Genomic DNA, 13,440 nt, shown 5'->3' on the forward strand with positions numbered 1-13,440 from the left:
ACTCTATAAGAAATTACAGTCAGTGAAAAGATGAAGTTGCAGTTTTGTTTTATGAAGCTCCATTTACATTCAATTTCTTGCAGTATTTGAGGGTGTTTTATTGTCCTCTTAAAGGTGAACTTTTTCAGTTCATTCATTCATTCAGCAGAGCAATGCTTTTTAAATGTGAGTTGAGTCATACCCTTCCTTTGCACAGAACCATCCAATGGTTTCACAATCCACTCAAATCCACAGTCCTTATGGCAACAAATGAGGCCCTATGTGATTTGGACCCTGACTCCCTCATCTCCTAGCCAACTCCTGCTCATTCATACCAGGCCTGCTTATTCTGACCCCTCAAATACCCAGCCCACTCCCACTGCCCAGGCTTTGCCCACAGTGCTCCTCTTCCCACAGATAAGTTTCTGGTTCACACCCTCATTTCTTCAGGTCTCTGCTCAAAGGTCATCATTTATAAAAGAGTCCCTCCCAGCCACCTTCTACCCTCTTGATTTTTCTTTTTCAATGCCTGATATATATTTGTTTACTAGAATATGAGGTTTTCAAGGCTAGGGATTTTTTTTCTGCTCACTGCCATCTTCAGGACCTAGAACAGGATCTGACACATGACAAGCACTTGAAAGATATTAGGTATTTAATCAGTGGACAGTAATCAACAATGGGTCAGAATACGTTTAAAAGTGAGTGGCAGCCACTGGTGGCATAGAGATCTGAGGGGTGTCAGGAAACTGTGGACAGAGGCACTAGAGCTCCTCATCCCCTAACCACCCAGGCACCCAGATGAGTGCCTACTCCAAACCAGATCTCACTTATTAAAGAAGGCACATACTTTTTGACTTTTTAAATACAATTTATTGTCAAATTGGCTTCCATACAACACCCAGTGCTCATCCCATCAAGAGGCACATGCTTTTCAAATGCCCCTAAGAATTCTTAGGGAGGGATGAAGTCATTGACCTTTAGTTTCTCAGAGAAAGTCTATGATGTGAGCTGACCACAGCTTTCCATTAAATGCTTTCACTACTCACTGGTGAGAGTTCTAAGACTTGGAACTAGCCTGCTCTCTGACACAGTGGGAATCAATCTCCCCACAGGTGCTGATCCCAATCTCCCTGTATATATCCATTGAGCTGGTGAAGCTTGGGCAAATCTTCTTCCTGCAAAATGACCTTGACCTGTACGATGAAGAGACTGATTTGTCCATCCAGTGTCGAGCCCTCAACATCACTGAGGACTTGGGCCAGATCCAGTATGTCTTCTCTGACAAGACAGGGACGCTGACGGAGAACAAGATGGTGTTTCGGCGTTGCACTATCATGGGCAGCGAATATTCTCACCAAGAAAATGGTACAAGGATTCTCAGGGGCTTTCACCACTCTTTGTAAATGAGTCACTCTACTCTCCTAAAAGAATGATAATGAAAGACATTTCCCTGGTTCCCCACAGTTTTTCCTGGCTCTGTGGCAGGTTGCTTCTTATAGCCCTGTGGGCTTCCTTGTCCTAGATCAGTGCTGTTTTTATCACCCGTAAACTTTCCTTTGTTCACAAAGGCCATCAGTGATCTCCTGTGTGGTAGCCCTCCAGTCAGTCTTTGGTGCCATTTACACACAGGATTTCTATCTGTCAGGAATGGATTGGGGATATGTCCAAATTGTGTACCCATTATACAGCCAAGTTTTAAGAATTTGGGGGGTCACTTTACCTGACATGCAAGACAGCCTTAGTGTAGGTACATGGTCAGATTCAATACATCCAGGAAAAGCCTTCCATGTTAACTCATCTCTTGGATTTTTACTGAGGGAGAGCTTCAACTTGGGAGGTGTGGCTGAATAATGCCTGAAATGTCATCATGCATGAACTAAAGCTGGCCTGTAAAGCTGACCTGATTTTCTCAGCAACCCTCTGCCATCATCACCACACACTGCCCATACTTTCTAACTAAGAGAAGGAGTTTCAAGAGAGCAGCATTCATTCCTTTGAGTGAAAGGAACAGAGAAGAAGAAAGCAGGAGATACTATGGGCAGCCCAATCACCTTTGCCATGTTGGTAACCATTTACATGGGAGCTTCTGATCTCTTTTTAATAATAATAACAACTACCATTACCAGTACTTAGAGTATTCTGATCACTTTGACACATTATTTCATTAAGTCTTCAAAATAACCCTATGATAGGTATTTTTTTAAAACCCCTAATTGAGGAAATAGAGGCACAGGTTTAGTCAAAGCTCAGTCACCTAGCTAGGAAGTAGTAGAGTCGGATTTAAATTTGTGTAATTTAGTTGCACTCTTCCCTCTCCGGTCAAGGTAGTCCAGCTGCCCATGCTCCAGGGCAGCAGAGTGCTCTTATCCTGTGCCCTTTGCTCCCCGCCCCCCAATGTCTGGGATTCCCACACCTGTGACTTGGCCAAGGTGGACTGGTGCAATAACAGGACTCCTTTCTTGCAGCCAAACGACTGGAGACCCCAAAGGAGCTGGACTCAGACAGTGAAGAGTGGACCCAATACAAGTGCCTATCCTTCCCAGCCCGATGGTCTCAGCGCCCAGCAACAGTGGGAGGCCAAGGACGAGCCCAGCCTCTGAGGAGGTGCCACAGTGCCCGGGTACCTATCCAGGGTCACTCCCGACAAAGGTCTGTGGGGCACTGTGAAAGCTCACAGCCTCCTGTGGCCTTCAGCAGCTCCCTAGTAAGTCCCTGTCTTTTTCTCTTAGAGTTTCAGTGGCTTCTGTTGCAGATATATGGGAGAGGACTCTGGGGTGTGAAAGAGAAAAGACCGTATAAGCCCTAAAGACCTCTTAAAATGGCAGCCCTTTAAGTCTTATATGCAATCTGCATTTGTGTTTTGTTGGGCAAATACAACTCTCATTCATTTTAAATGTTTAGTGTTTAGAAATTGGGAGATGTCACATAAACATATAGATTTCTGGCTTCTTTTTTATTTTAAAAAAAATTAATGTTTATTACTTTGAGAGAGACAGAGGCAGAGAGACAGAGACAGAGTGCGAGTGGGGGAGGGGCAGAGAGAGAGGGAGACAAAATTTGAAGCAGGCTCCAGGCTCCAAGCTGTCAGCACAGAGCCCAACGTGGAGCTCGAACCCACAAACCGTGAGATCATGACCTGAGCCAAAGTCAGACGTATAACCGACTGAGCCACCCAGGTGATCCTCTGGCTTCTCTTTTTAAAAAGGAATTGGAAAATTTCTTGACACTAAGCCAGTATTTCCTTGTGGCAATAATTGGCCTGAATGACGAAGTTGATGCTCCTTAGACATGCTCCTTAGAAGCAGGTGGGCTTCTGTTCAACACAGACTATCCCCCTTCTCTGTTTACCCCCATCACTAAACTGAAGGCCAGCAGTGTGTCCATGATACATGTGTTTCCAAAATACAGTTCAAGAAAAAAGAAACAGTTGTCAGGCTATGTTTCTATAAAGTAGAGAAACAAAAGACGGGCCTTAAGGCTTGCAGGTTTCAAAAATGAAGAATGTACTTTTTTTGTGATAATCAAAAAGATACTTAAAACAAAGAACTTCTATATCAAAATCAACCAGCACATTTCATTCCCTTAAATTAATTGCCTGGACCCTGTGGGGATTTAACTCTGGTCTGGAGTTTTTGTATATGGTTCTTTCACATGTGATCCAATGATACAGCTATCACTAAACATCCAGGTAGCATGTAAAGAAATTGAGTTTCTTCCCCAAGATTACACAGCATTCCCTCAAAGGCAAGGCCAGAACTAGGGCTTTCTGACTTCTGTTCCATTTTACTTTCCTCCATGTCATGTTCTTTCTCTAGGAAACACACCATCTAGAATCTTCTGCACTTACAGAAAAGACCACAGGGAGCCCCAGCTATCTTGAAAAAAACACACATATTACAAGAAGGACTGAAGTGCTATTATATCATTATTAGAAAATTATCCTCATAATTTCAAAATTATCCTCATTATGAATTTCCTTCCAATTTTTATTTTCTCCATTAATACACACATAACTACATATATGTAACATTTTTGCAGTCATAATACCTATAAATTAAAGGTTCTGGGTTTTTTTTAATCTGATATGATATCAAAAGTATCAAAAGTGTCTTCCATATTGCTACCTGGTTTTCATAATCCAGGACTGTGTTTTCTGATCATGACAAAGTAATGCTGTGAATCTGTGTGTTCTGTTAGAACTTATCTAACTTCAGGTGAGTACAGTTAACTCTTATGTACTGTCTTGCCCAACAAATGCAACATTAACAAGGATAAAACATGAGCCAGGTGTTAAGGCCTATGATGCTCATAAACATACAAGAGGAATGATCCATGGATGCCTTTGGAAAGATTTTTTCTTTTTTCTTTTCTCAGGTGAGATAACAGGGCATGCATGTTGCGTCTTTTCCTTCTTTGATTTAATTCTGACCCCTCTGAATGAAATGCTCTTCCCCAGCTCATTACCTAAATATTTGAGCAACGAATTTAGTGCATTCTCATCAGGCACATGTTCTAAGTCTTGCACTACTTGTGCCTTTTGGCACCTTCCAGTTCTAAGCACCATGGGCATCCCATGTGCCTGAGAATGTCTGCCCCAGGACACAAGGGCAGAAGCAGGAAGATTTCCTTTGTAGATCTCAGTTGGAACACACAGATTCACTGCCCCTTGTTCGACCTGACAAATCTTAGTCACCCAGAAAAAGTGCAGCCCTTAGCCAGCCAGTGCGACTTTTATTTAGGACCTATCATTAAGGCCTACAACCATCACTGGCTGTCCTAAAAGTTAAGTCACATGATGTTTATGATGCCCTGCAAGGTTCCTTCCAGCTATAAATTAGCACATTTGGGGTCAAATGTCCCAGGTTTTCATCTCAGCTCCATCATCTATAATGTGACTTTGGTCAACTTACTGAGCTAGAACCTCAATGTCCCCATCTTTAAAAAGGAGTATTGTTCTGTCTCATTACTTTATTTTGAGGACATAACTCTTAAAATTATAGGTTCTAGATAGATAACTAATAGAAGTCCTAAACTTCTAAATCTTTCTCAAGGAAATCTGTCTTCCTTGCACAAATGTTTGTATCTGATGATATGGAGTGGGAGATGGGAGCTTTCATAAAATGCGATGTCAAGCTCTCTCCCCTGAAATTCTGGTATATTGGTCTAGAATAGGGCCTGAACATTCATATTTTTTTAATTTCTGATGATTCTAGTGAGCAACCAAGGTTGAGAACCTCTCTAAGCATAGCATTGCCCCCTAGGAAATAATCTTCATTTGGCTCAAATGGGTATGTTCTACGGCTTGGGAGGCATTGGCTGAACGGGATGATTCATGCTTCCTTAAGGGACTCTGACGCTAATCCATAAAATATCTGTAGCTGGAGTGGCAGATCCTTGAATTAGCCTATAGAGAATATCTGTGGCAGCCCCAGGTGGACCTCCTGGCTCCTTCCCCCACCCAATATTGGCAGGCTCTCTGAGCTTGCTTCCTCTTCCACCCACCCATCTGGCATCCGGTCTGGTAGGGTAATATTCTCCAGGCACCACCAGGTCTTTATCTTCCCTTTGTAAATTAGTCAGAACTTGCTCTGAAACCTCCATGATGCCAAATCCTGGCAGTGTAAGCACCCTTACACATTCTAAAGAAACCAGTTGTTGGTTTTCTTGGAAATTTGCCCTAAACCCCAAATAAAATGAGCATCAAGGCGAACAGCAACAGAAGATGGCTTTTTTTCTTTTACTACAAAGAACAAGGAAGCATCAGTTATTGCTGCCTAATTGGCTGCTATAAAATCTGTGGCTTTAGGGTGGGGATAATATACTTAGGAAAGTGGTGATTTCTGAGCCAATGTTTAAGAGTACTGGCAGATGGAAAATGAAATCCCCGCCCCCCCGTGTATAAGAAGCCAAGCTTTGAGCAGAGAGTCTTTGTTTAAAAGTGCCACTTGCAAAAGGTTTTCCAGAACCATCAGACCAAAAAATATCTTCCTAATCATAAAATTTGCACTGAGGCTGCTTAGGCTCCTCCAGATGGCACCACAATTTCCTTCCGTGGGCCTGACTTCTCCTGTCTGGAAAGAACATAATTGAGAAAGGTAAAGGAGGTGTCTTTGGCCCTCTGCCTCCTTTCCTTAACTTGGTTTTCCTTCCTTTCTTTCCAGACTGGCAGGGACAGCCCACAGATACACACTCCCACTTTAAAGTTAGGTAAGAGTCCTGATTTAATTAGCCAAGCACACAAAATCTTTTTGGAAGTAATATGACCACACAGGGCAGGAACAGATGAAGCCTATCTCAGCTGGGCCTACCTTAACTTCCCAAAGGGTCCCAAAGGGCAGCACACAATTGCAGTGACCCTGTTCACAAAGGGTGGGATCTTGCAAGATCTAGAAAACTCCCTTCTTGCTCACCCACTTAATTTCTTTCCTTGGGGTTATGTCCCTTTTGGACAAAGCTTACCTTAACAATCAACATGCTTCTATTTAAGCAAATATTTGTTAACATTGGGTTCTCTCGGTTCTTGAATGGAAGGCAGTATCCTCTAGGCCACAACCTCAACCTGGGCAAAAACATCACTCCCCTAAAACATATTTGAGCCTCCAGCTTCCCAGCAACAGGTAAGTTTGTTTCCACAATAGTGATATAACCACATGGTTAAGTAAGTAGTGGAAAGTAACTAAATTTCAAAAGGTAAAAAGTAAGTCTCCCTCTCTTCTATGTTCCCCACAACCCCAGCAGCAACCATTATTTTCAGTTTCTCATGTATGACCCAGAGGTGTTTCACCTATATAGAAGCATACAAGTGTGGTATACACATGAGCACATCCTTTACTGCACATAGGAGCATCCCCTACACATTGATTTGGACTTTGTCATTTTACTTAGTGAATCTGAGGGAATATTTCATATCTGTAGACAGACATTCTGGAGATCTGCCTCATCTTTTCATTAATGGCATTAGAATTTGTTGGATGGTTGAGCCATTGCTTACACATGTATATTTTTCTATAGTATTCATTCTTCTAGCATAATTGTTAAACTGTGTATACCTTTTTTATTTTGATTGATACTTCCCAAGAGGTTGTACCAGGTTAGACACTCACCAAAAATATATAGAAGTTACAGCCTAGTAGAGAGGTGAGAAGAACACCAGTGCCTACAGAAAACTGCTCTTGGTGCTGAGTGTATGGGTACAGAGGGGCTATGGGCACCCAATGAATGACAGTCATCCATGTGAACTTGAGTAAGTTATCATTAAAACTGAGAAGAGACCTGAAATCATTATTACACTCTGTGTTAACTAACTTGGATTTAAATACAATTTTAAAATTTTATAAATAAATAAAAAATAAAACTGAGAAGAGAGTAGCAGATTAGAAGTTGGCCTCTTTTTCCCAGCCTTCAATGTGGAATATACCCCAGTCATGTAGCATACAGTGTCCATATAAATCCTCACTACTCAAACTGTGGTCCTCAGACCAGCAGCATGAGCATATTTGGGAGCTTATAGAAATGCAGATGCTCAGGCTCCACTCCTGACCCACTGAATCAGCATCTCAGTTTAAGCATCTGAGTATAAACAAGATGCCCAGTTGATTTGTGTGCATGTTAAAGTTTGGAAAGTTCTGGCATCATGTTTAAGGGTTCAGCTTTTGGCATCAGGAGGCAGAACTGTATTCAAGATCCAGCCTTTTTCTTGATTTTGTGACCTTGGACAAGTTACTTAAATTCAGTGAGCCTCATTTACCTCATAATTAAAATGGGACAATAATAGTAGCTATTTCAATGCTGTCGTGATGAGTAAATGATGTAGATAAACACACTTAGCAAAGCACCTGACTTTGTTGTAAATTGTCAATAAATGTAATCTAATGATAATAATAGGATCTTTGAGGATATAGTGTGAGGCCTGAGATCACCTTCATCAAAGGTTTGTATGAGCTTTACATGTGCTGCAATAGAAAGAAATCTAACCAGTTGGGTACCTGACTGCCACAAAGCTCTAATCTGAAGAACTGGTAACCCACAATTTTATTTCTTTTCCTTCAGAGAAATAGACTAGCCAAAGGGCCCAGAGGTGGGTGAGGGCACTGCTTTCTCTAAGTATCCTAAGTGCCAAGTTCCTAAATGTTAATGGGCCAGACAGGAAACCAATGGGCTGTGGGCAAGAAGAACCATGAAGAACCTTGCCCCATGAAAACAGTCTGTGGTGACTGGATAAAGCTTAACTGACATCTGCGGCTGACACCTGCAGGCTGGGCTTGCTGCCACTCCCAGAGAGAAGTAGGCCCTTTGCAGAGATTTTTTTTTTAATGCATTGCTTTATGATTGGAAGGAAATATACTAAAGAAGTATTTTAACAAAGAGATCCCATGAGTTAATCAGTGGTGGGGTAGTGTGGTGTCCTAGATAGGAGTCTGTCAACAGAAGTTTGAATGCCTGCAGTCTGCCAGGCACTGGGGACATATCACAGATTGCCTCTGCCCTCATGGCACTCATATACTAAAGGGTAAATGGACGTGCAATAAATAACCCTAAATCATTTTAACTGTGTCACCATTTGGAAAGACGTAATACATAGCTTAGAGCAAAGCAGTGTGTTGTCAGAGGTTGGGAGTCAGGTGGTATGAAAGCTGCCCTAGTTCTGACCCTAATTCATTGTGAAGTCTTGAGTAGTTCACCTCCCTTCTCTCTGCCATTCAATTTTGTCATCAGGAAAATGAAAGATTTGGTTTTGGTGACGTCCAACCTTGTTTGCAACTCTGGGCATCTGTGGTAAGGGTTAAAAGCATCCCATTTGTGGGGTGCCTGTGTGGCTCAGTTGGTTGAGTGCCAGCTCTTGTCATGATCTCATGGTTAATAAGATGGAGCCCCATGTCTGTCTCGTGCAATTAGCATAGAGCCTGTGCTAGGAGTCTCTCCCTCTCCTGCTCAGCCCCTCTAAGAGGGACTCTGCCTCTTTCTCTCTCTCTCATTCCCTCTCTCTCTCAGAATAAATAAAAGGGGTTTTTAAGCATCCAATTGGGGCACCTGGGTGGCTCAGTCAGTTAAGCGTCCAACTTCAGTTCAGGTCATGATCTTACCATTCCTGGGCTTAAGCCCCATGTTGGGCTCTGTGCTAACAGCTCAGAACCTGGAGCCTGCTTCAGATTCTGTGTCTCCCTCTCTCTCTGCCCCTCACATGCTCGTATTCTGTCTCTATCTGTCTCTCTGTCTCTCTCAAAAATAGACATTAAAAAATTTTTTAATAAAAAATAAAGCATCCCATCATGTATACCCCCCCAAATGAAGTCTATTTTCTAAAAAAAAAAAAAAAAGGAGACTCCCATAATATCTTTTATAATCTCAAATACTATCTGATGAGCCTTAAGGACTGGATATATAAACCTGTTAGTTGTGCATGGGATGCCAAACACTAAAGATGCTGGCTGTCAGCAAGTATCAGAGGCTATTTCCTTCTTGTGGGGGACCTTGTCTGGCACAAAGGTTAAGAGCATGAATTCTAGTTGGACTATCTCAAATTAAGTGAAGGAGTCTCGCCTACTTACTGTGTGACCTTAGGAAAAACACTTAATCTCCCTGGATAGCAGTTTCCTTGTCTGATACACAGATAACCAGGAGGATAGTAGTACTCAACAGATAATGTTGCTGTGGAGATACAATGAAATAATGGATGTACACAGAATGTAAGAAGCACTATATGAATAGGAACTATCATTACTACTTTGAGAAATGAGCTCAGAGCTCCTTGAGTGATGATTGTACACTGATGACAGGCAGTAGATGGAGCCTGGAATCTGGTGAGGCGAGTCTGCCAGGGAGCATTAAGAGCATTAGTAAGGGAACAAGTCAACTTTACCATGACCATGGAAAGGACTCAGTTAAAGGGTCTGACATCTGATTCTGGCTTTCTGCTGACTCACTGAGTGATATTGGTCATGTCAGCCATCTTTCTCGGTTTCAATTAAGTTGAGACTCATTTCATCTCAACCTGGGACTGTGAGAAGTTGGTGAGGTCACATAAATGACATTGCTTGGAAAAGTAGGAAGAGCTTGATCAGTGTGAACTATTGCTAGGAAGATGGCATTCAAAGGCTGAGAGGTTGGATGATACATGCTCCCTTCCTTGGCTTTCTGAAAATAGTGACACCATATGGTGTGGATCGTTCACCACTGCTTATCACAAGGCAATGAGAAGAAATGCAGATTTGTTTCAGTCTTACTAGCACTCTTCCTTTTAATAAGAAGTACTTTTTTCTGGTTGTTGTCTTTAGAGGGTATGAACAAGAGGAGGTACAGTGTTGACTCTTAGAGAGCACTCCAAATGAAAGCTAGAACTCTCTGCTCCCGTCCATTTCTTTTCACCTCCCTGTGCTATTGGAAAGCCCAACTCTCATCTCTGCAGGCATCAAGTATCTCCCTGTGTGTCTGGGTTTCCTCTCCTGTGGCTCACCTGTGCCAGCAGCCCCAGGGAGGATAGAGTCTGACTTTTGAAATCATTGCATTTGGTAATCAGAGAAGACACAGTCTGAGGACTCTTTATCCACAGGGTTTTGTTTCTTTTTTTTTTTTTTTTAATCTCAACCTGGGTTCTTATTTGTAAAATCTGTTAGCTCATTGGCACTCAGTCTTACCCTGCTTAAATTAATCAAGATTTCTTCAGTCCACCATTTTCAACCATTAACTCTCTTTCTTCTAAACTTTAATTAACCTATGAACTATTAACACTGATATAAATGGTTTTGTGTGGCAATTTCTTTGCATGGTGGCTTTTGTCCTATCTGTTAAGAGCCAGTGTTTGTTGAACTTCTGCTTCAAACAAAGCAGTAGTTGGGGCTCTAGAATATACAACTTTGTGGAAAATGCATTCTCTATCTCTGAGGCTCTTATCTCTAGAGAGATTCAATATGGATATAAAAAAATTAAATTTAAAATATAGGTCAATATGTGGTGAATTCCAAAGGGATGATACAACTGGCAGCTCCTACAAGGATGTGAAAAATTGGAAATCCATGAGTCAGATCCTGCCCACAGATTTTTCTTTTCAAAAAACAGGAATTGTCACATCATCTCTCTTTATCCTGAAAAATCAATAGATTTGGCAAACTGGACTAGCACCAGAGCATTTCACTAGCAGAACAGTTGCCACCTTTCACACACGGTAGCACTTGCCAGGTCTCACAGCCCCCGCCATCCCACAGTGTCCTCATCTGTACCTGGGCAACTTCCCTCATCCACCTTACCTGCCTGACTCCCATGGAGATTCTGAGTTCAAGAACACACTATTGTGGCTCAGAAGACTGAGAACTCATTGTGGGCTGGATAAGATCTCATGAACATATGAACATTTCTCATGGATCCTGAAGTCTAGGTAGCATTTTGGTAGGCAAGAGAGGTCTTTTCAAGCAAGGTATGATCAGAGGCATAAAAAAGGGAGTACATATCCAGGAGGCAGCAAACAAACCAACAGGCTGAGCTGAGGGCCTACATTGAGAAGCGGTGGAAGTAAAGAGTAGAAATGCAGACTGTGAAAGCATTTAGATGCCAGACTGAATTGATTGTGCTAACAATGAAGATCTCCTGAAAGTTTTCAAGCTCAAAAATACCTTGAGGGAAAGGATGTTTTAAGAAGACCCATGGGGGCGCCTGGGTGGCGCAGTCGGTTAAGCGTCCGACTTCAGCCAGGTCACGATCTCGTGGTCCGTGAGTTCGAGCCCCGCGTCAGGCTCTGGGCTGATGGCTCAGAGCCTGGAGCCTGTTTCCGATTCTGTGTCTCCCTCTCTCTCTGCCCCTCCCCCGTTCATGCTCTGTCTCTCTCTGTCCCAAAAATAAATAAATGTTGGAAAAAAAAAAAAAGAAGAAGACCCATGGATAACACATATGAAGGGTTAGAAAGAAAAGAGGTAAGAGGTAGAAATTACTTTAGAGGCTGATGCAGGAATCTAGATTTGAGGGCTAGAGGTCTGAGTCTGGCTGAAAGCATCAGCAGTGAAAGTGGGGAGCCACAGTGAGGGAAGGGCTGCCAGAGTCTATAACCAATGAGTATGTGACATGTCAGGTTGAGGGAAAGGGAGGAGTCACATAAGAATGCATTGACCAGGCCTGTGGGAGGAAGAGATGTGCTGGAGGCAGGACTTTCAGGAAGACTGTATTATCCTTTCTGCAGGTATACAAAGAATCTTCCAGAGGGGGTCTTCCTCCCAAATCCCTTCATGAAATATTCTCACCCAGGCCTTTCTTTCTCAGGAAAAAGATGTGACTCCAGACAAAAATCTACTGGCCAAAGTACAAGATGCTGCTCTGTGGCTGGAGACCTTGTCAGACACAAAACCAGCCAAGCCTTCTCTCTCCACCACCTCCTCCATTGCTGACTTCTTCCTCGCCCTAACCATCTGCAACTCCGTCATGGTCTCTACAACCACTGAGACCAGGCAGAGAGTAAGGACCACTGATAGTGGGTGGTGGGATGGATGGGAGATGGAACAAGGGGTGAAGCCCTGAATAGAGAGACAAGATACTTGGACCCTAGTCACAGCATCACCATTTCACCACTGTGGGACCTTGAACAGATTTTTTTTTCTGGGCCTCAGTTTCTTCATTTTTTAAAAGAAATGGAATAAGTTATAGATGAGCTTTCTATGTAGCTTTTAAACTTTGTATCTATCTGTGTGTAGGGTAGATATTAAGAGTTAATATTTACTAAGCAGTGCTGTGTGTCAGTCTCCATGACAAACACATCACCTGCATTATCATTTAACCCTCACAACCCAACAACCCTGTGAGCTATGTCCTTGCATTTCACAAGTGAAGAAACAGTGGCTCAGAGAGCTTGGACAACTTCACAAAGGATGTATGGGTACTACACAGCAGAACCCTCTGTACAGCTACATAATAATATCACATTATACTGGTCTCTGTTTTTATGTGAGGGCAAATAATAATAATAATAATAATAATAATAATAACAACCATAGGTGAAGTTCTGCCAATTTTGAGATAATGCAGCTGTATGGCCATTTATAGAAGTTTATACTCTGAATTGTTTTTTCAGCACTAAAGATAGATTGATCTTCAATTATCCACAGACTCTCACCCAAGCTCCCTTATGAGTGACTGAAGAGAATAATTGAGTGTTTTAACTTGTGGCTAATGAAATCAGGAAAAAGAGGGTTCACCCAGGTACCAAACCAAAGCCTCCCATATTACACTTAGATCCCATTCAGCCACTAAAAAGTCACCAAGTTATCAAAAGTTTTTAGGAAGATTTGGGAGGCAGGAAATGTTTTCTGAGAAATTAACTCTATTTTCAAGAAAGGAAGAAGTACATATTGGGAAGGACAGCATCCAACTCCCAATTTTCAAGTTAATGGGGAGATGTTAGCTGACAGGTAACTCAGGAGTCCAATCTCTGGAGCTAGGAACACCCAGATTTTAGTCCAGCTCTATTACTACACTCTA

General features: G+C 42.3%; 1 protein-coding gene across 1 annotated transcript in view; it reads left to right on the top strand.

The window, feature by feature from the left end:
- The window catches only part of ATP10B (ATPase phospholipid transporting 10B (putative)), a 104,998-nt gene that overhangs the window by 49,166 nt on the left and 42,392 nt on the right, over window positions 1-13,440 (top strand). The window contains 3 exon segments of the mRNA XM_047091453.1: window positions 1,095-1,347; window positions 2,448-2,686; window positions 12,229-12,420. Coding sequence (XP_046947409.1) covers window positions 1,095-1,347; window positions 2,448-2,686; window positions 12,229-12,420 — 684 coding nt within the window.

The sequence above is a fragment of the Lynx rufus genome, unplaced genomic scaffold (assembly GCF_022079265.1).
Source record: "Lynx rufus isolate CCGP_SWC_20201006 ecotype Redwood Valley unplaced genomic scaffold, mLynRuf1.p SCAF_1, whole genome shotgun sequence".
Taxonomy (NCBI): Eukaryota; Metazoa; Chordata; class Mammalia; order Carnivora; family Felidae; genus Lynx; species Lynx rufus.